The 27,275-nt window shown below is 32.8% G+C and overlaps 1 protein-coding gene across 1 annotated transcript in view; it reads left to right on the forward strand.

Moving 5' to 3' along the window:
* LOC118196258 (NF-kappa-B inhibitor alpha-like) overlaps positions 1-27,275 on the forward strand; it is a 48,072-nt gene that overhangs the window by 3,111 nt on the left and 17,686 nt on the right. The window contains exons 2-3 of the mRNA XM_035367686.2: positions 13,532-14,080; positions 26,619-26,727. Of these exons, the coding sequence (XP_035223577.1) occupies positions 13,713-14,080; positions 26,619-26,727 (477 nt within the window). The 5' untranslated portion in view covers positions 13,532-13,712. The remainder of the gene's footprint in view (positions 1-13,531; positions 14,081-26,618; positions 26,728-27,275) is intronic.

Consider the following 27,275-nt stretch of genomic DNA (forward strand, 5'->3'; position numbering starts at 1 on the left):
TTCAGTTTTAAAGAAGTGTGTTTTAAGTAGTAAATTATTAAAATATTTGCATCTATGAAAACAACGGCATAGTGACGTAAAACATTTCTTGAATCATATTGCTCTTTCGGTCCGATTTTGTGATGAAACAGGAATTTCAGTATTTAAAAGCAATTGTTCATTGTGGAATGCATTCATCGCCAAATAATAAAAGGCAAAAATTCGAATTGTATTTTTATTCAGCTTAAATATTAAACTTTTTAAAATAACCTACCTTCTAAGTGCATAAAATAACCTACGGAAATCCGAAATATGCATATACATGTATTGCTTCTGAAAGTCTTAAGTTTTTAGACTGCACCCAATTTTTAACAGTAGTTGCTTTTGCAGCGCGTATCTGTATGCCTTTTGCATTTGGTGTTTCTGTTCTTTATTTTATTATTAGAAGAACTTATGTAGATTTTTCGGGTCACTGAAACTTTATCTTTTGAGTTGTTGAGAGTTTTAGTTTTATCTTTTAGACCTTCATGGTGGCTGCATAAAAAGTTATTCTTTTGCATTTTTAATTTAATTCTTATGACACTGTTGAAAGGGATGCAATTTATTCCTATCCAGAATTTAAAGAAACTCATCAAGTGGAAATAAAGATTTTACGTTAACAATTCGGAAGTTAAAATTGTTCTTATAGTATTGGAAGCATCTTGTTGGAGTTGAGTTCTTGTTGCTCACAGTATTGCAAAAATTGAGAGATTCTCTGAAAAATAATTTTAACACTTTTTTTTTTTTTTAATATTCAAGAAGGGTCTGATTTGCAAAAATGAAGGTTCGGAAGAAAACCTGTTGTAGAATTCGCAACAGTGATAATTAATACTACATTGAAAAGAATTATAATTTCTTATAATTCTTTTCAATGTAGTAGTAATTATCACTGTTGCGAGTTACACAAAGCATTTTTTGAAATATATTCCTAATTTACAATTTTCCATTTAGAGTTATTTTTTAAAAAAAGTTTCTAGAATTTAAGAAATATTAAAAATTTTACGTGCCATTTACGTTTTATTGTAACCACCTTAGTAGAACCCCCATACCAGAGTTTCAGAATGCATCAAACTCTGTCAGTCGCGCGCATGTTAGTCTTCCATTTCAACAATCAACGTTGCTATTTTCTATGCTTCTTTTTGTTGTATTAAATTCCAACAAGGGGTTCGAATCCCAGCGAACGGGGATGGATGCATGGGCGTTTTCGTAGTTTTCCTCATGTGTAACGTTATAGCATACTGGCTAGTTTCCCTTACCTTAGGCAGATAGCCCTCGAGTATTTTGCCGTAATTAAATAAACCAAACCAACTAAATTCCAACGGCTTTAATGGAAAAATTATAATTATTTTTTATCTTAAACACAATTTTAAAATTTGTACTTGAGAGATTTACCTATAACTACCTATAACCTATAGCAAGTTAAATTTCTGGAGGAAAACAGTAAATTTTAGCAAAATCCTAGAGGAATATTCTTTGAATCTCTTCTCGCTATTCAAAAGATTGTCGCGAAGTATGGATCAAAAAATAAAAAGAACCGAATATTGTCATTTAAGTAGGTTTATTTATTGATTGATAAATACACGGTTTAATATAAGCTTGTATGGAAATAAATACAGTGGAACCTCGAGATACGAGCACCTTTATGTACGAGAAATTCGAGATACGGGCAAAGTATGAGCGAAAAATTTCTCTAAGTGCGAGCCTTAAGTAACGAGCAATGAGCCAGGTTGCTGGTATGCGAGGCGCCATTTCCCAATCCGGCTCGATTCGGGAAATCCCCTCGTCCGATCACTCGGTGTTCTTTGATATACGTGTTTGTGCGCTAGTGAGTCAATTGTTTATTACATTTAACATGAAAATAATTATTTCACGATGCCTCCCAAGAAGATTGTTGCCTCAGATAGTGCTACAAAGGAAAATAAGGAAGCCATGGCCGTTAAAATTAAGAAAGAAATCATAGATAAACAAGCCTGGTGTAAAGAGGAACGGAATTGGCGAAGACATCGAAACCGTCGATTTGCATTATCCTGAAGAAGCAGGATAGTGTGTATTTAATTATGGCAAAGCACACTAGGGCTATCTGCCTAAGGGGAGGGATGCCTTCGTGGAGGACTTTTTAAGGGAAACTGGCTCGTATACACGTTACACATGGGGAAAACCACAAAAGCACCCATGCAGCCAGCCCGTTCGCGGGATTCGAACCTCGGACCGAACTACCAGTGTTCAGCGACTTTACCACTCGGTCGCTGGTGGGCGCTGAAGAAGTAGGAAAAAATTAAGGAACTTGACGTAACCAAAGGACTTACCGTTACTTCCAAGCCCAGTCCAAAACTTGTAGATGTTGAGAAGCTGTGTGGATTAACAAGCAGCAGTTAAAAAGTCGATGTCGGAAGCTATCATAAAGGTAAACTACGGTTATATTATTTACCAGTGTGATTTAGTAGAAAAATTGATTTTTATGGTGATATTTTTGGGGGTGCGAGACGGATTAACTGGATTTCCATTCTTTTCAATAGGGAAGTTTGTTTCTAGATAAAAGAATCTCGCTATATGAGCTCAATGCTGGAACGAATTAAACTCGTATCTCGAGGTTCCACTGTAACTGCTTATAATAAGTCATTACGCTTTCTTTTTTTCCGTAAAATTTGCCAAATTGCGCGAAGGTGTTTGCGCTAACATGCAAGTACCTTTTACATTTCTTAAACATTACTTCTACCCGTACTAATAATTTATCCCGAAATTCTTCAGTATCCATTTCCAGTATCAGTTCATCCATTCCATCCGGCCCACCAGCGGCCGAGCGGTAAAGTCGCTGAACACTGGTAGTTTGGTCCGAGGTTCGAATCCCGCGAACGGGCTGGCTGCATGGGTGTTTTCGTGGTTTTCCCCATGTGTAACGTGTATACGAGCCAGTTTTCCTTAGAAAGTCCTCCACGAAGGCATCCCTCCCCTTAGGCAGATAGCCCTAGTGTGCTCTGCCATAATTAAATACACCACACCATCCATTCCATCCTATAGCTTATGAATTAACGTTAACCTCCTTTCCTGAGCTTTCTCGACGCTTTTTGAAAAAGATTCGCTAGGTTTCGTTGCACTCGTAAAGAGAAAAAAAAAAAAAAAAAAAAAAAAAGGTTTTTATTACAGAAATAATATATATGATGACTACTGGAGAACGACTAATATGTCCCCTAAGCTAACATTAGTATTTAAATATACACTGAAAAAATAAGATAATGTATCAAAAATTGTATAAATACTCGTAAGCCCACGATTCTCTTAAGCAAGAGTATGGACCTGCCAAGATGCTGATATCACTACTAAATAATAAATAATAACTAAAGTAACAATAAATCTCTACATATAATAAAAGAAAGAATCTGTCTGCGTGTGTGTGTATCTTTCGTTCGTGCTGCGCGTAAGCTAATAGACCCAGGGCTACGAAATTTGGTACATAGGTGCATCTAGACAAGAGGCAGTGCACCTCGAAGCGAGTTTTTCAAAATTCGAATGACTTTTTATTATATCTTTTTTGATGAAATCGCATCATTTTGAATAGTTTCATTCTTTTAGAAATGGGGTTTTTGCAACAGTTTTTCATTCAATGCTTTGTATACCGGACTGCTGACTGTTGAAAATCAGCACTGTTGCCACTTGGAAAAATGAGGGCGATAATTCTGTGCAGTTTTTGAATTTAATGTTTCTCTTGGATACTGGACGTTTGTTGAGAGAAGGCAACGGGAATTTGGTTAATTTATTTATTAGGATAATTAATATTTGTATTAAAGGATTTTGCTTATTTCATTGTAATTTTTTTATGTGTAACTTATTTTTATTGAAATTTGTGTCTATTTAGTCCAAAGGGGCTTTGTCCCCGAAGGACTATTGTTTTCGTTTTGCGATTTTGCATTGAATCACTATAATGTCCGTTTCACTTTTCAAACTGTTGCCACCAAATGTTAGAGTCCTGCATTATATTTGAAGAAATTAAATAATGAAAAATTTGCATAAATGTATGTACATTTCTCGCATTGTGATAAAACAACGGTACATAGAGCCATCGAATTTTGAATGACGTAATCCTCCTACGAATATGGGCATGTGGAAGACTAAATTTGAAATTAGGAATTTGTTTTATTATCGATTTCATGTTTTTTTAAAACTTTTAACGAATTTTTGATTAACAAACTCAAGAATTTCAAAGTGAGCAATAGAAATACTGTATGGGAAAAAAAAAAAAAAAAAAAAAAAAAAAACCTTTTTGTCTCCAGCGCGCGGAACCGTGTATCAGAAATTCTAAAGATATGCTCATTTTAAAATTATTTTGCGACATTGTATTGAACTGAATTTTATGGTTTAAGTGTAAAGAACATGATATTTAATAAATAAAAGTAACACACAAAACGTTAAAAAACGCCCCTTTGGACGTTATTTAAAATCTGAAACCTTTCAGATTTTTTTTTTTTTTTCCTTAAGTTGTTCTGCAGAGTAAAATTCTATGCAGTTTTTAAATTTAATGTTTGGTGTCTCTTTTAGTAATTTTTTCGGTACATTTAAATGTCAGACACGCGGCCAATCTCTCTCAAGTCTGTTTGTTTGTTCGCCATTAACTCAATCACTACTATAGCTATCATCATTAAACTTTCTACAATTTATGGGTCCTGGAAAAGGTCGATGTCCACTTTTTTGCTGAAAAAAGTAGCTAAAATCAGAGATATTGATTAAAAATTCGGAAAAATGTAAATTTCGTCTTCATTTTTTCGAATGGCACTAGTCTCGCAAGGTGGAGATGAAAATCTGCTTTATTTCGAAAGTTGTTGGCACTACTCGCTTTCAAATCCTAGAGTTTGTTAACAAAAGCGTCTGAAATAAAAATAGCATTGACAAACAATAAATACATTATTCCAGATTCCAAAAATTCGTGGGTAGCCATTTCGACTATTCCCATCTTCGTAGGACTTTAATCAGCCGAAATATTAATTAAAAACCCTGAAAGCGCTAATTTTCACACTCATCTTTCCGAATGGCAATAGTCTCGCGCGTTGGAGATAAAAATGCTTTATGTATTTCGAAAAGTGTTGCTATACTGCTCGCTTTCAAATCGTAGAGTTTGTTAATCAAAAATTCGTAAGTTTTACAAAATCTATACATATAAAGAAGAATGTCTGTTAGTGTGTTTGTTTGTTTGCGATATTGGTTTCTGATCAATTATGATAAATTTTTTGCCACATTTAATCGACTAGAATTGAATATAGTAGGTGAAATATAGGATGGAACTTGAGCTTTTAGATAGACGAAAATCATTAAAAACTGCGCGCCATTGTTGCTGATATAATGAGAGAGAATTAGTTTTTTTTTTTCTATCGAAATGTTTTATGTGGGTTCCATATCGCATCAGACTGAAAAATGTATGACTAAGAATCGTATTATTTGCATCGTTATTAGAGAAGGATTACAGCGATATCGTTCTCTCAGTTGTTAGATGCATTACTCTCAATCTAATTTAACGGGCATCGGGTACTTCCATTAGTAATAAGTAAAGTAAACAATCAACATGCTTTAAAGCTCATTCATCTCCCGATATCTTAAAACTTAACATCAAACGGTTAGCAGAATGCAAATTATAAAATTACATCCGAATGATAGGGCTTATAACATCCTATTAATTGTATTATTGGAATCTTAAAATTCACAATTTTAAATATGTAAAAATAATATCCTACCCGTTTTCCAAAATAAAAGTTCGGATTCAATATAAATTGTTGCTATACTTAGCTTCAAAAAAAAGAATGATTAAATTAAACATCTTGATACGGAATAAATATTTTTGCATGTTAACAGCTCGTGTAAACTTTCTGAATAAGCATGCCAGAAAGAGAGAGAGAAAAGAACCGAAATTTTTTAACCTTCTTTAACAACGGCAGGCAGTAATAATTTTACCCATCAATTTATATCCCAAATATGTATAATAAAGTGAATATAAAAAATATGGCAGCGATTAACACTTTGTAAAAGTAAACATTGATCAGTTGAGTCCGTCTATGCCACACGCATTTTTTTCCTCTGTCTTTTCTAATATAAGACAACTGAGAAGATCTGAAGGAAAGTAATAAGGTGTTAAGTATTTAACTCTTCGAATATAATTGCTAAATAATCAGATGCTTTTATGCTCTGAAAAAAATTGTATGTACAAAGTAATGGTAGTAAATTATCGCAAAAAATAGGAGGAAAGTTTCAAATTTACTCACTAAACAACTACATAACAGACTTCTGTGAGATTTAATAAATATTTTTTAGCACTTCAGACTTTTATTCTATGCAGTTTTTAAATTTTAATCTCTCGTGCTTGAGGTTAGGTTAGGTTATTTAATTACGGCAAAGCCTCGAGGGCTATCTGCCTAAGAGGAGGGATGCCTTCGTGCAGGACTTTCTAAGGGAAACTGGCTCGTATACATGTTACACATGAGGAAAACCACGAAAACACTCATGCAGCCAGCCCGTTCGCGGGATTCGAACCTCGGACCGAACTACCAGTGTTCAGCGACTTTACCGCTCGGCCGCTGGTGGGCCTCTTTCGTGCTTGAAATAATAGAAGACGTGTGCATTTCTTTAGACGTGTATGTAAAGAAGTAACATGTGCATTGATTTTATGGATCTTTTTAAATATAAAATTCGTTAAATACGTACAAAATAAAAAGAAACAAATCGGAAATTCAGAATCGTTTTTCTGAATTCCAATTCCATCGGAAATTCGGAATCGGGCTTCGAGGTGCACATGTTTGGATGCAGTTTTACGTGTGTTCACAATTTTCTAACTCTAGGTGCTGCTGTCTTTTAAAATTACGACGAACTCGCATATTATTAATTTTTAATAACGAAAAAAAAAAGCAATAGAAGGATTTGGATGACCTCTGTAAAATTAAGTTTGGGGCATAGCTTCCATTTCTCTTGCAAAAACCATTAAACTCTTTAAATTAAGACACTAATAAGTAAATAAAGCCATGTTCCGTGTTAACACATTGTCATTTCCAAAAACAAGCAAACAAACAAAAAAAAAAAAAAAAAAAACGAATTACACGGTATCTCAACGACACGGTTTCCCTTTAATAGGTAACAAGAAATGGGAAACTCCCGTGATTCTAAGAAGAGGCTGATGAAACGTACTGATTTGGTTGAAACGGCATCATCTAATCGAGACGGAATCGATTCAGACGATTATGGCACCGATAAATATTATGAAATTCCAAAATTAAAAAGCATGCAAGAATGCATTAGCTTAGCTGAACTCAGAATTTCAAAAGAATCTAAAAAGATTATTGTGTTGAAAAAGGCGCTAAATTCCAAGGATTAAGGAAAAAAAAAAAAAAAAAAGAGGACTTCCCAAATATTTAGCAACTTTCGATGAAATTTCTGCAGATGTTCTATGAAATAAAAGTGAAAAAATAAAAATTACTGATTTTAAAAATTTAATTTCTTTACATTTGAAAAGTTTTGTCAAGTTTAAAAGAACAAATCGTAATAATTTTGATCAAGCAGAAACTTTAAGAAAAATGTAAGGAATTTAAGGAAAATATTTCGTGCTGCTTTAACTGCGCGTAACGTTTGTTTACTAAAATATAAAATTCGCTAAATTAGAAACGAATTAGCTAAATTTAGCTAAATTAGAAAATTCGTTTAGCGAATTTCATATTTGAAGTAGCTTTAAGGTTTCTGCCCAAGGAGAAGGCATCCTTCTTGTTAGACGGAAATTACACCAGGGCTATCTCCCGAAGGAGATGGATGTCTTTGTGGAGGATATTTTAATAGAAACTAGTTTGTATCTGCATTATACATTGAACAACCAAATTGTATGTAACAACAATGTTGGAAAAATACAATTATCGAGAACTGTAATTTAATATTTAATTCTTCTGTTAAAGACCCTTGTTAAGGAAGCGGACTATATCGCGGCTTAGAATTTAGAAATTATATAAGAATTTTTTCTTTTTTTTTCTGGGGGTGCCGTATTGGCAAGAACTATATTCAGCTGAAGTATTTATAGTTTACGTCAAAGAATATTTCAGAACATGTCAAAGTATTGGCACGTATATTATTATCAAAGTTTAGTATATACAGCAGGGAAAATTAGCTCATGCTGCGAGATTTCTGATTTCCATACAAAGATTGGATACATAATACGCTTGATTAATTGCTGGTATTTTTTGTGCTAGAATTATCTACAAATGACATACATCTGCTTCTAGCAAGGGGGAAAAATGAGTCATTCTGCTCCCATTAGCAGTTCTAGCATAATAGAGGTAAAACAGTATATTTTTCGTTATTTCTTTGAATCTTATCCTCCTTTTTGGTAATATTTGTTAGGCATAGTAGCTAGCCAATAGTAATGCAGTTGTCTCAAATCACTTGGCAAGCCCGGAAAGACATTTCATTTGTATATTTGTTGCAATTACGGTGTTGGAAAGATTTCAAGATTTCTGTTCTTTGAGATCCAAGTTTATATTATTTTCATTTTCATTAAAACGAACGTGGAACTAATTAATTTACAATGTAATACAGGTTTTATTCAGAGAGTTGAAGACACAGATTTTATTAACTTTTATTCGAAAAATAAGTAAGCTCAGTTACGAATTTTGGCACTAAGAATAGTTGCTTTATTCGGCAATACATTCAAATGTGAAGAGCGTTTTTTCATAGTTGAAATTTAGTAATTAACTTACTCGATTGACCGATGAATATCTAAAATTCGTAATGAAGATAATTTTAGAAATTTCTTTCCAAAGCTGTAAACTTTATTGGAATCGAAGCGCCAAGTGCAGTAAGAAATAAAGAAGTTTATGATTATTTACATTAGAAACATTAGTCTTCTTATTTATGCATCGAAGAGAAATTTAATAAATAAGAGAAAGAATGTATGTTGATATTATTTATTCAAAAATTTTCTCTGAAAACAAACTTTTAATAATTTTCTTATTTCTAATTTAAGTTATTAATAACTAATAAAACACGTTAGAATTATTTGAAAGAAATGTCAGTCTAAAAATTTAATATTTAGCTCTCAATATATCTGAATTATATAGTTTAACCCCCCTCAAAAAATGCCTTACTAGACATTAGATTTCAGATTAGCAAATAAAATACAAATATGAATTTTTTTCCTACGTGTCATTATTATTAATAATAATTTTTGTGTAAGTTTCAATAAATATTTAGTAAAATTTATTTAAAGCACTATTATTTTTTTAGTAAAATTTTTTATTTTTATTTTAAAAAAGTGTTGCCCTGTCAACTACTTATATATAGTGAATTCTACCCTGCAATTTGAGATTCAGACAATTGTTTTAGAGAGCAAAACTGAAACTATAGAAATAAAACATGTACAAAAATTAAACATATTTCTCATTTAAATGATTTTATATAAGGGGGAAAAGGTTATTATATACAAAATATTTTATGCCGAGGTTGTTTACATATTTTTAGAACGAGTTCGGGGCCATTAGATTAATGTTTAAAATATAAAGAGTATTTTTTAAATGTTCCCTTTGATAGCCTTTTTTTTGGGGGGGGGGACTATGAGTCTGCATCGTGATCTCTATAATAGAAGGGCAGAAGAAAAAAATAAATAAGCTCAATTTACATTTTTTTTTTTTTTAGCTACGAATAATCGTTCAAGGGCTATCTGCCTAAGGGAAGGGATGCCTTCGTGGAGGGCTTTCTAAGGGAAACTGGCCCTTATACACATTACACATGAGGAAAACCACAAAAACGCTCATGTAGACAGCCTGTATGCGTGCAGGAAAAATTTAACAAATGAGAGAAAGAGACTAGGTTGTCATTATTTATTTTCAAGTTTTGTCCCGCTTGGTAAATTGTCTCTGAAAACTTAGAAAGTTTTTATATAGTTTAAATTAAAGTGAGCGGTTTATTGGTTAAATAAACGTGTTAGATCTATTTTAAATAAATATCAGTCTCAAAATGTAATATTTGGCTGTCAGCATGTTTGTTTTACAGGGCCCACCAGCGGCCGACCGGTAAATCCGCTGAAGAGTGGTAGTTCGGTTTAGGGTTCGGACCCTTGCGAACAGGCTGTCCACATGAGCGTTTTTGTGGTTTTCCCCAAGTGTAATATGTATACGAGCCAGTTTCCCTTAGAAAGCCCTCCAGGAACGCATCTCTTCCCTTAGGCAGAGCTTTTGAATGCTTTGCCATAGTTAAACAAACTATGTTGTTGTAAGTGTAACCAATAAAATTGTATTGCAGGTACCAAACTTTAAATTTCAGATTCCAAATAAATATAAATTTGAAATTTTTTCCACTGCGATTTATTATTATTGTTTATGTGTATTTTGATAAATATTTAGTAAGGGGAATTTTAAAGTATTTTTAATTAGTGAATGGAATTTTTCATTTCATTAAAAAAAAAAAAAATCTAGTCCGTCACTTGTTTTTCAGATCGTGGACATTTGAATCTGCGACCACTGTTCTAGTGGGTGACACCGTTCACCTCTAGCAGTTCGACCTGGATTCTTAAGTAGCTGGGCTGGGTGTATGGATAATGAAAACGAACATTTCTGAGGAACCTAACACAATATTCTGCTGTTTGGGAAATAGTTTTTTTTCCTAGGCGAAATTTTTTTATTTGTAAAAAGAATTGGATGTGTACTATAAAATTGCTGATTTGTTGCTTTATTTTTATTTATTTATTTATTTGACTGAAGTTAATTCTTTGAAAACATAAAACATTTTCTCCGCTGAATTTTCACGAGTTCTACATCAGAATTATTATTTTCACATTTCTCCATCAGGGAAATTGGCACTTTATGTAATCGTTAATCACTAGAATAACAGAAAATTCTGTTTATACTATTTCTGCTATTTTATTGAAATATATAAATTTCGAGTTGCTGATACGAAAAATTCTCTATTTCCTTTGCTTAAAGTCACTTGAATCGAAATTTCTTGATTTTCAGATCTTAAACAGAGTGCGAACTTTTCAGGTTTTGTGGGAAATCTTAATTCTAATCGGAACCCCAAATAAGATGAGCTCCTTTAATTTATGAAAAATTTCGGCATAAATATAACTTAACTTATAAGTTTTTATTTTTTATTTCTTTAAATTTAATTTAATTATTTATCATCTATTATATTTATTTTATAGTTTTTTAGTATTTTCTGACTTTTTTTAGGACTGTGGTAATTTAAAAAATTAAGTCTTATATTTTCTGTTATGTACAGAAGAAACGAATTCACTGTAACTGAACCTTAACTCATTTTTGTAATGTAGAAAAGTCATTTGATCCAAAGAGCTTTCAGTTATGTATAATTATTATTTTTCTGCAATGTTATGTTGAACGAAAACGTAATTTGATTTTTTAAGATCCCAGAATCATCTTGTATAATTTTACTTTTTAATATAAATTTGTTGCCGTGGTTTTATAAAGAAAGAATTTCTGCGAGGCCTTTTTATAAAATGTGACATAATTGTGTAACTCCGTCTCCGTAACACGATGTCAGAAATGGTCCTAATGAATTTTCAAACCGTAAAATTTAAATTAAATTTTAAAAAAGTGTTTTTGATTTAATTATTTGCTTTTACGAAGTAATAAAATGAAATATTGCCAAAAATTCTTTAAAGGTATTGCTGCAAAATGCTAATTATATGTTTTAAAGTGAGAGTTCTTAGCGCAAAGCATACTCGAGAAAAATCACTCATCGTTCCATGATTTTGATCTTCTGAAGAGGTGGTCGCCATGGAAAAGTAGCGTTAAAATTCTAGTGTTGTTTATGTTCTCAGAAATATTGGTAACTTTCAAGTGGGGTCGTTTTAGAAACGTAGTCGCCATGAGAGAGTTCACTGTATTATGTTTTCAGTGTTTGTGTGCACAAATGCTGTTTTGTCGATTTCGTGCATTAAAAAGTGCTAAATCATGTTAATTTATATTAAATGAAAGAAATACAGAAATCTTATCTTTATCTTGTTTTTAAATTATTTAATTAATCTTTTTTAAAAAATACACGTTTTTCATTTAATGAATTATTTAAACCAATATTTTAATAAAATTTTGTGTACGTTTTTAATATTTGTGTCAAAATATATTCGACCCGACAGTTCTGCATATATATATATATATATCTAGAGAGTGAGGTATAGATATGGATTGGAAATCCATGTATATACATCGAATGGTCAAAGTCTTAGGTTTGCGAGAATTGTTACAGAACTCGAATATTTTTTAATTTTGAAGTAATAAGCCCTGGTTACTTCCCCCCCCATTTTGGAAACTTATTTATTAAAACCGTAGAAGCATAGCCATTGTCTGTCTATGCATATCTTCAAATGAATTGAATGCACTATTTGTAACAATAGCGAAAATTGTCTTTCCTCAAGTACTCAACCATTTCTGGAGTGCCCGATGACGTCAGCTCGGCCCTCCCTGGATTTTCCACGCGCCGGAGTGTTCTGATATTCAGGAAAAGCCAATAGGTCAAAAGAATAAAAGCAGAGCTTGAACCATATTCCTTGTTTAAGCTTACAACAGATAGGATGATCCAGTCATGAGTTTCAAAAACAATGGATCTGTCTGTTGATATACATGGACACAGACGAGAATTACGTTTAACATTCTTGGGTATTAAATTTTCAAAAGGGGAAAAAAAAAAAAAAAAAAAAAAAAAAAAAACTGTTTACCTATACTTTTCTGCAAGATTTCACGTCCAGTTATATGGAACCGCAGTTATCCGAACCGCTATCTTTAGCCCAAATTTTTAATAATTTAATAACGAGTTTTATTCCGCCAAAATCAATTAATATGTATTATGTTGTTAATTATTTATATTATGTTCACATATATTTACTCACATTCTCTATTTTTCATTATTTATCCAAAAAATGGTTTAGTTAAGTTTAATGAAATAAAAATAAGGTGTACATTTTTTTCATTCATTCATTTAAAAAAAAATTTCTTTAGTGCAGTTAAAAAAAAATTAGTGTTGTATATTTGTTTAGTTAAAATTCCATGTAAATAGAAAATTGTTTTATAGTTTTACTTTAGTTGAAATATATCTGGAGGCAAATAAAAAATAATTCTATTGCTTAATTTGATAGAGAACTTGGATTTCCTATTTTGGTGTATGAGAATCAAAGTATTTGTTTTTCAGCTGCGTGATCTTTTCAAAAATAAAGTATGATATAAAAGGGGGAAAATGAAATTTTTTGATTTGTTTTGTGGTAAATATGCATATGATATGCAAGAAAATAGACAAAATTATTCGGTTTTTTCGTTATCCAGATGGGACAAATTTCAGTTATTTCGGATATCTGAAGAATTCCGAAATAGAATTTCCGGAAAATTAACTGTTTTTATAATTAATCAAAAGCTTATCATCATCTGATTAGTCATAAATATTATTTTACGTATTATTCGATTTCCATTTCTATTTTTAATATTTTACTTATTTATTGTCATTATCCAAAGTAGGTGCTAGTTGTGATAATAAAAAGTACTTTTTTTATTTTCAGGAAATAGCATTTTTGTGCGCATCGCGTTTGCAAAGAAAACTTTTAAGGATTCGTGCTTATGAATTTCCAAATAAAAAGGAAGCAGAATAACAAGTGAACAATAAGTTTTCCTTTTCCAAACTTTACCATTTTCTTTGGAATTTTCCTGAAATTTAATTACTACATAACAGTAGCTATCGAAATGAAGTGGACGGGGGTCGAAAAATGTGAAAGCGGATCCACTGCCGAAACTTTACCAGAGGGCGCTCCTTACACCCCTGAACCAGTGCATATCAGCCCTATAAGGAACTCTAATATCGAGATCTACCTGAAGAAGCGAAGATTCGACCGTAATGAGACCCTGATGCCACCGACTTTTAAAGGAACCGGAACAGAAGGACAGGTTTCTGTGGGTGGAAGAGCAGATGGGGGTGGCCAGGCGATGAACCCCGATCGTCTGCGGGAAATCCAAACTGCGGTTCACTGCTCACACAGCAAGATTCCTAACAAAAGTGAGCTGAGGGCGCTTTGTATTCAAAGAGCAATGTTATCGGATGACGATGGAGATCGGTGAGTTATTTATTAAATTTAACTATTAATGAATGTTTAGTAAATGCAGTAAATTCTTAATCAAAACAAATATAATGCTAAAGAAATGAAGTAAAGAATTGATAAATATTTCGTCTTGGTTCGTTTTTGAAGCACAAAATTGTATTCTTCTCAAATTTGCAAATATTTCAAATTTCTTCATTTGAGATATATTTTATGATATATATATATTTATTTATGTCTACTTAATAATATTTTTGATATGTGTTTATTACTATAATATTAGTTTTGATTAATTCCCGCCATTGTATTTTACGTTAAAGCCGAAGTTCTTTTCCTCATAAAATGTTTTTCGTTGCTTACTTCTGGCAACATCTCTACATATAAACAAGAATTCCTTTGTGCTTAATTTTCCATCGAAGTATTTTGATCCTCGCTTTAAAAACCGCAGTTGGCATATGTTTGCGGTTTTTATTTTTCCGCACAAGGTTTCATTAGACCAACTATATACGGTATTCAAAACATTTTTCAAAGGAAATGATTTGCAGGTGACCAAAAGCTGCTTTTAAAAAACCGCTCTTTAATGATTTTGAACTCTGCTTTTTTTTTTTTTTTTTTTTTTTTTTTTTTTTTTTTACGAAATTGCCGCAAATAGCCTAATACAGCTTTATGCACAGCTGTTTCTGGAATTTCCTAGAGGATTTATGCTTGAGGGAATATGAAGAAACTTAAATAATGCTTATGATATGATGAGTAAGTTTAATGTAGCTTTCTTGTCATTTATGAAACATTACATCATCATATTTAATGATATTACTATTGTATTCTTTTTAAAAATTAGGCTTCGAGCTAGGAAATTTTTTTTAAAGGTAGCAAATCCGCAAATCATAAATCGAATATATATATGTACGCTTTTTTTTTTTTTTTTTTTTTTTTTTTTTACGTTTACCGACGTTCTACGGATAGTTCTACTTGTATTTGGATCTTACGCAAGCAAATTTAAAAACTGAGTGCAAATGAATACTACAAATTATAAATGTTTTTCAGTTAATCATTTTCTTCCGTAATCATTTACCATTAGTTTAAACTTTTGATAGTTTCCCTCTGCACCAAATATCGAGTTCGAGTCTGTAACTCATAATACAGATATTTGCGATGGAGGATTTTCGTTGTATAGAGGTTATCCAAAAAACGAGCGCATCAAACGTTCAAAAATTGTAGGAATTATGTAACGGATATTAATAACGTAGTTTCAATTAGTGACACCCATACGCTCTTACAAATAATATTATCACTTGAAATTTGAGTTGCAGTTTAAACTGTTGGATTTAAAATACCGTTTGTTTAGTGCAAAATGGATGTGAGTTTTTTCTCAGGGACAACAAATTTTTATGATTTAATATTATTTTCGCAACTTACGGAAAAGCTCCTAATGTGTTTTAAAGAGACCTTGCCATATATTCTTGAACCTCTGTTAACATGATTTCATTAAAAAATTTACCAAAAAATGTCAAATTAGGTTAATTGCCAAGAGGCGCAGAAATGTCGCCACTTGGTTTCGATTTCAGTGAATTATTTAAAATTGACTTAAAATTCGCAAAATGGGAATCTTAGTTTGAAGTATATTTTGAATAGCTCTGTCAGTTTGGAGAGCGATCATCAGACACTAGTCTCACTTCCTCTGGACGGGGGAAGAAGGAATTCCAAGAGTACCTCGTAGCAGACCAAAGAAAAAAGAATTCCCAGAAAACCTCTATGACAAGTGATTGCCATTTTGCTGAATTTAAAATTTTTCATTGGCATGGTGTCTTCCAGTGAAAAATACCTTCCGGATACTAAGATAAGAGGTAAAGCATCGGTCAGATAATGTCCAAAATTGTTGTGAACAGTTCATAAGTAAACTGTATATTGCTGTATTTATGTTTCCAAGCCTACAATCACCTTAGCACCAATATGAGAGGATAAATCACCGCATTCCATTGGGCAATCACTAAGCGCTGTTTGCTCTGAGAAGGACAGTTTGGAGGATCTCTAGGAGCCATCAACAAGCGGCAGAGCTGTAGCGGATTAAGCGTAACCCAGGGTGCACCACGAGGACGCCTGCCACACTACACCCCAAAGGTAAGAAGTACAGAGCAAATAAGAACTATAGCTTTGGAAACAACTGAGCAACGTTTTCCGGCTGAGGAATGGATACATGTATATACGGATGGCTCTTTGACCGATCAGATCCAGGGGGCTGGAGCTGGAGTTTTTAGCAAGCTTTTCAGTTTCTACATACCTATAGTGGCTTATTCCACTCAATTTGATGGAGAACTGAAAGCCATTCATGTGGCTGTCCAACAATTATCATTGAGACAGCGCTAGTTCAGGAGGGCTGTTGTACTGTCTGATTCGACTTCAGCAATACAGGCCGTCTCCTCTTACCAAGAGTGTAAGAACATATGTGTTCAACAGTGTCAGGAAGTCATAAAAGAACTTTCCCACGACATATCTTTTCAATGGGTACCTTCACACTGCAGTATTTATGGGAATGAGATGGCTGATATGCTTGCAAAAAAGGGGGCTACGGTTCTCCAAAAACGAGTGCATGCATTCTACATTAAGCTTCTGACATCGCTAACATATCAAAAGACTTTTAGAGATTTTGCCACTAGGGCTTGTGAGGGCAAGCTTTGGAGTGTTCTCTCAACAAACCCAGCTTTTGTTTCTGACCACTCGCGAACAGTTGCGGTTGCACCTTTCAGACTATTGACGAGACATGACCGTCTACAGAATCATTTATTTCGCATTGGACTAGCTGATTCGCCGTTATGTGTTTTATGTAATAGTGGACGGCCAATGATGGCGGAACATTTGGACGAATGTGAAGCACTGACAAATTTTTCTTGTAGATTTCAGCGCTATTGGCAAGCAAGGAGTTTAATGCCCTAACGGCCAATGTAACTGCCATTTGGCAAATAAATATTGCTGTATTTATATGTGTCTAGTTACATTTATATTAAATTAGCTAAATTTACATTGATAATTTTAAGGATATTTTTTCCTCATCGTTTAATGTTATCAAAATTGCCTTGATTTAAACGCGATTAAGTTAAATGTCGCCTACTGTAATTCTATTTTATTAACAAGAAGGAAATAACTGATACTTTGCGAAAATATCAAGAGCAGAGGTTCTTTATAATACACTAATGCTTATGCTAGGGGTCCGAGCTATATGGTTAAGTCGAGCTGAACATTGGTAATTGTAGCGTGGATTTCGCAATCACAACATATTACTTATCTAACTTTCTTTAAAAAATCTAATAGACAGACAATCAGATTTAAGGCAGACATTCTTATCTGTATTTACTTTGCTAGTGCAAAATTATTTTCTAGTTCTGAACGCATATTTAAGAACCCGTATGCAGAATACCAAGGTTATATTGGGTGTCCCAACAAAAGCCCGGATTTAATATGTCGCCGCCCCCAAATACTTTATTTTCTATTTTTAGGAAGTGGAAAATATTTTTGCGTTCTTAAAAAAGACAAATGTTCCCATTTAAGCATGTCGAATTCGATTTGTCCTGGTAACACTGGCACTTAATTGTTGTCAGTTCATTTCGCAGCTACGTTGCAGTTTAGTAGACATGGCGCATTATGCAAAGGAACAGCAAGTTTTATTCTGAAAATTCATTACAAGAATGGAGATTGTTATGCATAGACTGTAAGGAAGCTTTGTGCAATTTTTGAACTTGAGTTTCATCGAAAGAGTGCGGTGCTTCAAATCAAGTCATGGAAGACCTTAAATCGAAACATTTACTGGAACTACTCTGATATGCGCCCTCAAGGCGCCTATTTTGGCGAGAAACTACACGCTGCCATATTGCTATCTAAATTTTTTGTCTACATTTCGAACTTTAAGCCTAAAATGTCTCCAAAAAATCTGTTTCGGCGAATGCAAAAACCACGTTTTGAACACATAATTTAAGCTAAAAATCCGAAACAAAAACAAAAAAATTAGATAGCAAAACCGTGAAGTTTCTAACCAAAATTATTTGACAAGAGTCCATGTACACAGCGATATGTTTTAACTTAAAAAAACATCTACAAATGGCACAATCTAGGCAACGAACGAACTACGCACACCTCGCTTTAATAAATTAACATAACAATAAATTTCAAAGAATACCATGTACACAACATCCTGTTTCAACTTAAAAAAACATCTACGAATTGCACAATTTAGGCAACAAACGAATTTACGAACTACGCACACCTCACTTTAATAAATTAACATAACAACAATAAATTTCAAAGAATACCATGTACACAGCGTTCTGTTTCAACTTTAAAAAACATCTACGAATTGCACATTTTAGACGGTATGCACTAATCAACAAAATAACTAAAATAAATTTCAAACAATTCAAAAAAACAATAACGACAGAAGTTCATACTAAAAAAACAATGAACATAACTTTCTACAAAATAAGAACAAGAATAAAATAAAATGCACTTACCATTAATGCTTTTTCGAACAGCCAAAATACCAATTTCATACCGCCACGTAATCACTATCGTATTTATATGACAGCTAGACACACTATCCAGAAAATTCATACTATGGTTCACAAATAAATAAAATAACAAACAATCACGAATCCCTACTTCTATCACGCACAGCCACTAAAAATAATCTCCCTTACCTTCTTTCCATACCTCCAAATACCCATTGTCCCTCAACAGGATGGCCACGACGATTATGCCGAACTTCAATTCAACAACTTTCACCATTAAATCTTTCCCCCTAAGCTTCTCAGACACAAAGCATGACGGGAACCAACGAACTCCAGCGAAAGATTTTTCAACGTCAACAGGGTTGCCATACAACACGCAATCGCGCCAAAAACCAGCGCAGAACACATATCGCCACATTTGGTGAAATTAGGGCGTATATCAGAGTTGTACCCATTTACTTATTTTAAATAAGTGAAAATATTTTCCTTTTTCTAAAAACAAAAGTATTTTACTGGGCATTTTAAATACGGCATTTTCGTTGGAACACTCTTTAACTTATCTCTCCCTTTCGATTTCCTCAATATCAAGTTTACAAATTGCGCTTTTTTAAACTACTGCTTGTAGAATTTTAATGAGAGTTCAATAGCTGTGTATTTAACTTACAAACATGCAATACAAATTTGAGTTTCTGGGTAGCAGACGATAAATGAAAAATGAAATATCTGGCGTTTTAAATTTTAGTATAATAAATAATGCAGTATATTATTTTATTGGTCCATTTACTTGATTATATTTATTTATATTTTTTCAGCTTTAGTAGAATAATGTATTTCTTATCATGTCTTTCGAAATTAAAACCGATAGAACAACGATTTTATTTTTTAAATGAATGTATTTGAGATTACTTTTCCTTTTTGTCTTACCAGTGAATAGAACTTCACAGTAAAGAATTTTAGCTTGGAAAAATCCCTTTTTTTTTTTTTTTTTTTTAAATTCTCTTATTATAAAGAGACTTTTCTTGTGACATCTGACTAGAAGTTGGGTTTTCCTTGACTTCCATAGCGCGAAAAACTAAAGGAACAAAGCCTGCGCTAATTTTTTATTTATTTGTTTAACCTCTGTTCATATGCCCTTCTATACTACTTAATATTGTTTGATGGTTTTTCCCCTGCCGCTAAGTTTCAGTCATAAACATCGTTCCGGTCACGGTGACCTGACAAGCGAATAATTTAGTCGTGACATTTTTTTTTTTTTTCCTCTTATGAACCATCAGTCTTTATTTGGTAATAATTTGTTTTTTATGTGTCTTTTTATTATAGAAATGAAAGCATTTCCTTTCGATACTAATTATTAACTAAAAGAAAGTGAGCCCTCTCAGAAGAAAAAAGTATACAATTTTTTTTGAACACTTGTGTTTTTTGTTTTTAAATATCAGTTAATAAATATTAGCAAAATAACTTGATTTATCTTTCACATGCACTAATTGACAATCTTTTTTTAAAATCTGTGTGTTGTGAAAAAAAATATTTAAAACGTTTTTGATTGAAAAGAAAACGAAGATTTTTCCAAAACGTTCTGAAAATTAATACACTTAAGTATTCGGATGTTTTGAATAAACAGTTTATATTTAATAAAAACATGAAAATAATGGGACATTCAGTATTTCGTTGTCTATCATTTAGCTAAAATTACATTATTCATGCACTTTAGTATTAATTTAACTAATTTCTTCATGTTAGAATGTTTTGTTCCATTCCTCCATAAGAATTATTTTTAGAAAAATTTTCGAATAAATATCACAATTTCTTATTATTTTCTACAACTTATTCCATGTATTGTTCGATAGAATTTAAGTAGGGAGAATATAGAGGAGTTTTGTTAACCTCGGGACAGTTGTATGATTGCAAACAAACATTTAAGGCTGTATGTTTAGGGTCGTTATCCTGATGGAATATTTTGATGTATTTCTCACTTTAAGTTTTCTTGCACATGCTTTCAAGTTTTAAGAGTAGTTATGCATTTATACTGATCTATATTATTTTCTATAAAAAGTAAATTTCTCACCCCAGAAGTAATGAAACATCCCCAAACCGTTATGCCTCCACCCTCGTGCCTAGTTTTGTCGGATTCAATTCTTTATTCAGCTTTCGTGACACAGTAATTCGTCCATCGGACCCGATATAAAATATAACATTATTTCAATAGGATAAATCTTTGCTTTTTATGGATTTTGAGAACACCAGGCGTAGTTTCCTTGTTCAACACGAAATTCCTTTTTGCTGATCACTCATTGTATTCATATGTCCTAATGATTCTTCTAACAATTTTAGAACTAACTTTTATTGTAAACCCTTATTCTAGTAATTTTTGGGTCTTATTTTGATTTTTGGTAGGATAAATCTCTTGATTCCGTCATGTTAGTTTGGAATGCGCCCCAGACTTAGCTGAGCTAATTTTCAATAATTCCACCACAATTTCTATCATTTTAATACATCAAAGATAAGTGACAAATGACGGAGGACACGCGAGCACCACCCCTTTACCGTAGCGGTTAATTGGTATAGCTCCGTGTCCACCTTGTCTAGAGCATCCCCCAAGATGGTATGGGGAAGGGTGACGGACCACACGGACTCTTCAAACCAGTCACACACTGCTATTTTTATAAATATGCTGCAATTGCTGGCTATGTTACTTATGTTAATTCCAATTATAAAATTTGTCCTTGAAGTAGTGCAGTGCCAGTTGAGCAATAAATTAAAGATAGTTGAAATTCTTGATATAAAGCGTTCAAATACATCAAAGATAGTTGAACGCTTTATATCAAGGATTTTTTTAATATTTTGATATCTTAAAGATAGTAAACAATAAATGTTCTAACTGCAATTAATCGCTAAACCGATCTGGTCAAAAACAGCTATCTCTGACGTGAGCTATTTTAGGGATATCTTTCTTGAGAGGTTAGCACAACGTCGTTGTATAGGAAATCAGAGAGCCAGCGTGCTGCTGCGCAGGACCAAACTCAAAAGAAGTGGACTGACGTAGTAAGTAACTGAGGGGTTTTGCAATTTTGGCATAATGTTGAATGAATTTTCGAAAGTACCCAGTTAAGCCAAGAAAACTTTGAACCAGTTTAGCTGTTTTGGGTTCAGGAAATGACTGTACAGCGTGTGTTTTGGATGGTGAAGGTTGAATGGTGCTATCTTGAATAACATAACCTAGGAATTCAATTGTTTTCTTTAGAAAGTTGCATTTCTGAAAGTTTATTTTTAGACCATAGTCTGAGGCAAGTTGAATGACTCGTCGTAATTTTTTAATTCCGTCGTCTTCGTCCTTAGCTGGAATAATTATATCATCCATATAAATTATAATAGTCTGATCACGAATGAGAGGTCTGAATATGGTATTGATAAATCTTTGAAAAACGCTAGGAGAGTTGCACAGTCCAAAGGAAACTTTAAGGAATTCATACTGGCCTTCATGAGTAACAAATGCAGTGTATTTGCTGCTTTGGTGATTCATGAGAACATGAAAAAAGCCGTTTTGCAAGTCAAGAGATATAAAGATCTTAGCATTCAGTAAATTATCTAGAATAGCGGTTTAAATATCGGAAACTGTCCCACACGAGCTCTTTTGCGATAGCGGTATGGCATTTAACTGTCACGTAGCAAATCCACCATCAAACCCCACGATCGTTTAATGTCGCTAAGAACATCGGAAAGCATCTCACTTCCCATCAGGGCTAACAGATGGCAACACGAGTAAGCGGCAAAGACCGAAAAGTCGCAACAGCGAGTCTCATGCCTAGTGACCGCCACAGTGTTGACCAGGACGTGATTGGCTGCTTTGCTATGCCGAGTATAGAACTTGTTGATTTCAATGGCGTAACATGATCGCTAAACTGATCGAATTCCTGCTTTTAAGCTATTATTGTTGCGAGCGATTTTAGCGGTATCTTTTATGACAGGAGAGCGCAGTGCCATGTTTGCATGAGACTGTTTACTCTGTGACCAAATTTCAAATATGTACAAAAAGATGTGGTAATTCAAAGCTAAAAACCTAGTTGGTCTCTACTATTCTTAAACTCTTAAACCATTTGCCAACAGCACAATTATTATCTACTTTTGACCTACAACTGAACGATGCAGCGAACAATCCAGTAGGCTACAATTAAGTTTAAATTCCTGCTTTTAAGCCTTGCTTCATGCTTTTTAACTTTGCATAACTTTCTGATCTGGGCGAATAGTGTGGTTATACTGTTAGTGAAACTTTAGGAAAATGTCGCATAATGTTGAAATCAAAGTTTCAGAAATTTCTTGAAGACTATCAAAGAACTTGCTTGATTTTTATTTCAAAGCTGAGAGATCTGTTATCTTGTAGCGCGTAAGTGCTCTGTGATTATTACCTTCGTGGTAATTCCATAGATCACTTGATACCTACAAAAATGAGATAGTTCTAACTCATGACCTGAATTCTTAAAAAGTTTATAGTTTACTCTTGTGTATTATTTGTTACTGAAACCAATATCTGCATTTCAAATAGTTAAAGTATTTGAAAAGGAAAAGGTAGTCCTTTTTTAAGTTTTGTTCTCTCCACCCTCTAAAAGTTTATAACCTAATTCTTTCTTCATGAAACTTTGTTTCTATTTCCACATCTATTATTTCATGAAAGGAGTTTCATACTTTTATCAGCAATTAAAAATTTAATGCCTTAAAAATATAACTTATAAATGATCAAAAAAAAAAAAAAAAAAAGAGAACGTATTGAGAACCAAGTTGAAGTACCAAGAGATGCGTGACAGTTGCGACCAATATTATGCAAATTTAGTGTTTGTAATAGGTAATTATAAACTGTAACTAAAATTCCTTTAAAACAACTGCATTTTGATATAAAACCCTAAAAAAGAAAATTTAAATAATTCAGAGAGAGAGAAAAAAGTAACTGATTGTCATGTAACTTTCAAGGCAAATTTCCTCATTTTCATGTAAAGAATTAGGAATGCTATCAGAATGGTTCTCAGGTGAAGCCATTTATTACAAGTATACTGCATATAAGAATAAATAAATGAGCACTTAAAAGTACATCACTTGTTAAGTTATTTTGATGTGATTCTTATATACAGAGACACTTCAATGACGAAGAGTGCTTGTCCTTCTAATCGGTTCCTTTTTCTTTGTTTTCAATTCGAAAGTGGGAATTTCCCCTTCTTTGCTATCATCCTAAAACCTCTTATGCTCTTATCAGCAATGTATATCATTATCTAAAGAGTATATTCCCAATATGAGCCGAAGAAGCTAGATTGTGATTTAAACTTTTTTTTACGTTTAAAAGAAAAGAAATCCCACAATCATGAATTATTATGAGGCGCCTAAAACAAAACTGTACAGCAATGTAAATAACTAAGAAATAATCCCTATTTAATAAAGGGGGGGAAAGGGAATTTATGATCGAACCAAGAGGAAACTGTGGAAATGGGGTTTAATAATTATGTTCCTTTTCTGTAGTATTATGTAATATTTCCTTTCGGTTCTCGTTGTTGTAAGAAAAATAAATCTGAAAATTTATTATTTAATTTGTTAAATAAACAGAATTTTGGGCCGTGTATATCACGGAGTGTAAATGGCAGAAAACTATGCAGAATTTATTATTTTTAAAATTTTTATTTTTTTATTTTTACTATTGAAGAACGTTCTGCGTCTGATCGCCCTCATAATCAATAGAATTAAGCGGCGTCTACTATATTGTTATCTGTTTCTTAGAGCGGTGTATACAAAGTCATTTGAAAAGTACAGAGTCTGAAACAATACAAAACGTACTAATTATGCAAACATAAAGGTACAAAAGAACCAAATAGAAAAGATTATAATAATAATAAAGAGTAAGTATAATTAAATTTAAAAAAAAGTCGACAGCAGTCTAAATTTTTTCGGTTCATAATAAAGGTCTGTGAAAAAAGTTAAGCGCATTTAGTTCTTCTCTTTTGAATATCATTCCCGAATCGTAGGATTGAAAGTAGTGCAACGGGGAAGATAGGCCCAATCAGTTTACTTTAAAATATCGTAGTTGTTGCAAAAAAAGTTGGAAGCAATGCTGATGTGAAGTGGTAGGTGCTCGGAGAAGACTGCAGCATAAAAATTTCCCATCATAAAGGAGCCGATACGCTTATGACAGTCCACTGTTGTGAAGGTGTTCTTTTTAAGGAAGAGGCATTCTGAGCAAAACAGAATTCCACAACTACTCTCCTCATTCACTTTTTATAAGATATGTAATTTTTTCCCACTGTATTTCTGACAACTTGTTTGAAAACCTTTTTTGATGGAGCTCAATTTTAAATATTATTTTCACCATAGATTTAATGACTTGGTAGCAGTGGTCTCAAACGCAAACTGAATGCAGGCCATTAGAGTGGCATTTAAAGTAATTCCATAATGTTGAATTATCTACATAACTTTTAACTACTTTTAAACTTAATCGAAAATTGCAGAATACTGAAGTGCCAGCTGTCGGCTGGCAAAATAAATTCTCCGAGTCTATCTATGTGAGAAATTCTTCCACTTTACCCATATGGCCTCAGCCTATTCATTCTATAATTTTCCCTTCAACAGCAGTCTGTCATTTAAGCCCAGTCTATACCTTTACGTCTCTAAGATTATAAGTACCCTATTTACAACAAATGCATATTTGAAATATGTTGCATATAATTGCCTTGAGGACTGGCGTGAAGCCAGCGGGCCGCGAGTTTGAGACCACTGTAATATGGGATCTCGTCACTGGATGATTAAATAATTGCTGTGTTTGCTTTTAACCAGCCAAATAGTCCTTTTACTATTATCAGGAACCCCATACTGATGAAAAGTCGGCTGGAAAATGATCTTGTTTTTGTTGTTGATGATACCTGTTCTTTGCCTACGTTTCAGAATATTGGCCATTTTGAGGACATCAGTCCTCAGAATTTATTTTGATTTAGAAAATATAACCATCCTTGGCAGCATTTTTTTAAAACAGTTACAAATTTCGTAGAGAAGTGAAATAGACCATTGAACACTTAATTGCGTTCTATATATGACTTTTCTTTAGTCCTGTTAGGTGCCTCATCTTTGTAAGGTATAGGCAAAGTAGGCGAGAGGTTTTTTCTTTTCTTTTTTTTTTTTTTCTTTTTCTTTTTCTTTTTTTTTTTTTTTCTCTTGGGAGTTAAGGTGTCACTGCATTTTTTTTCTCTAGGAGGTCAAGGTATCAATGCAGTTCGATGTTACCACTTATGAAAGCTGCAAATCTTCTTTCGCCATTTGCAGATAGGTTTGAATAATTCTGAATAAACCCGGCTGAGCACAATACAGAAATGAATAATTTAGAAAACTGATCATGTTTGAAAATCGTTATGTTCTTCAACTATCCTGAGAAACTCCGATATAATACTTAATGGAATAAAAGCGCTTCCCCAGAGAGGTAAACTCAAGTTCTTAACTTTGCTGATTAATGATTTTTACATTACGAGAGATAAAATGAAATCTAAAGTATAAAATTAAAATGGAGATGTGTAACAGCACTCTCAGATGCCGAGTTTGTTCTGGAAGAAGTAAATGGATTTTTAGGCAGAAAACTGCAAAATTTCATGTAAGAGATGTTACTTTTAAAGAAGTTACCAGATTTTATTGAATGCTACTGTTCTTAAATTAATGTAGTTCTTATGTTATCGTTCTTATCTCTAAAAAAAGGTTTTTTTTCGGTAATAAAAATGCATGCAAATTCGAAAGTTTAGGAGTTACTATTACCTCTTCTTCTAAAACTGAAATAGTTACCCTTTTATCATTTGAAATTTAAATTTTTCAATAAGCAATAATGAAAATTATTGCTTATCTTTAATGGGTTTTCATTCTATGAAATTCTATTTTTTAATGCTTCTATACGTATAAAAAGGAAATTCGTATTAATTATTAAATAATGTCCAGTGACATGCTAGTTGCTACAAACTTTCAAGCGCTGCTTCTTATATTTAAATTTTTTGCCTACGTCCTTCTGCACCGTTCTAAAAAATCTAACAAAAACATTTGTCCCATTTCAGCCCTATCCACGTTGCCGTCGCTCGTGAAGATCTGAAAATTGTTCGAAAACTTTGTGTGCTTATGCTACGAAATTCAATATCTATTGACCTCACCAATTTCTTACGACAGGTAAGCCAAACATTTCTGATTTCAATTTTATGTTTATTATATAAGTAAACAATTTACGTTACTCGATAAGGTAAAAAAAGGAACTGAATTTGAGTGTGGAACCTTGGGTTGTCTGTTTTTTCTGAAGTGAAAGTGGTGATAAGTTTATAGAAAGACTACGATTGGTGAAAAAGCAATTTATGAGTGTCATAGTGTTTTCTTAGATGTAAACATACCGAAAGGTGAATTTTTGGTTGATTATCTTTCTCAGTTGGATAAATGATTATCGTTTAATTTTTCTTGGGCATAATTTAGAATTAATCTAAATAATTTGGTTAGCACATGAAGGGATTCTAACTTCGTTATCGTTGATTCTAAATTTAAGTTTAAAACCGATACTACCGTCAAAGTTCGGAACAAAAGAAGGTATCATTTGGGTATACTTTTTTTTACAGGCTTCCTATTATGAAGAAATTCTGAAGTAAGATGGAAAAGAAAGTTCCGTGATTCTGGAAAAGAAAGTGTCGTGAGAAGTACTTTTCTCCTAACAAACGTTCCTGGTCCTCTTT

This window comes from Stegodyphus dumicola, chromosome 1 (assembly GCF_044657685.1).
Source record: "Stegodyphus dumicola isolate Sdum_Otavi_A_Nest chromosome 1, ASM4465768v1".
In the NCBI taxonomy this organism is placed as follows: Eukaryota; Metazoa; Arthropoda; class Arachnida; order Araneae; family Eresidae; genus Stegodyphus; species Stegodyphus dumicola.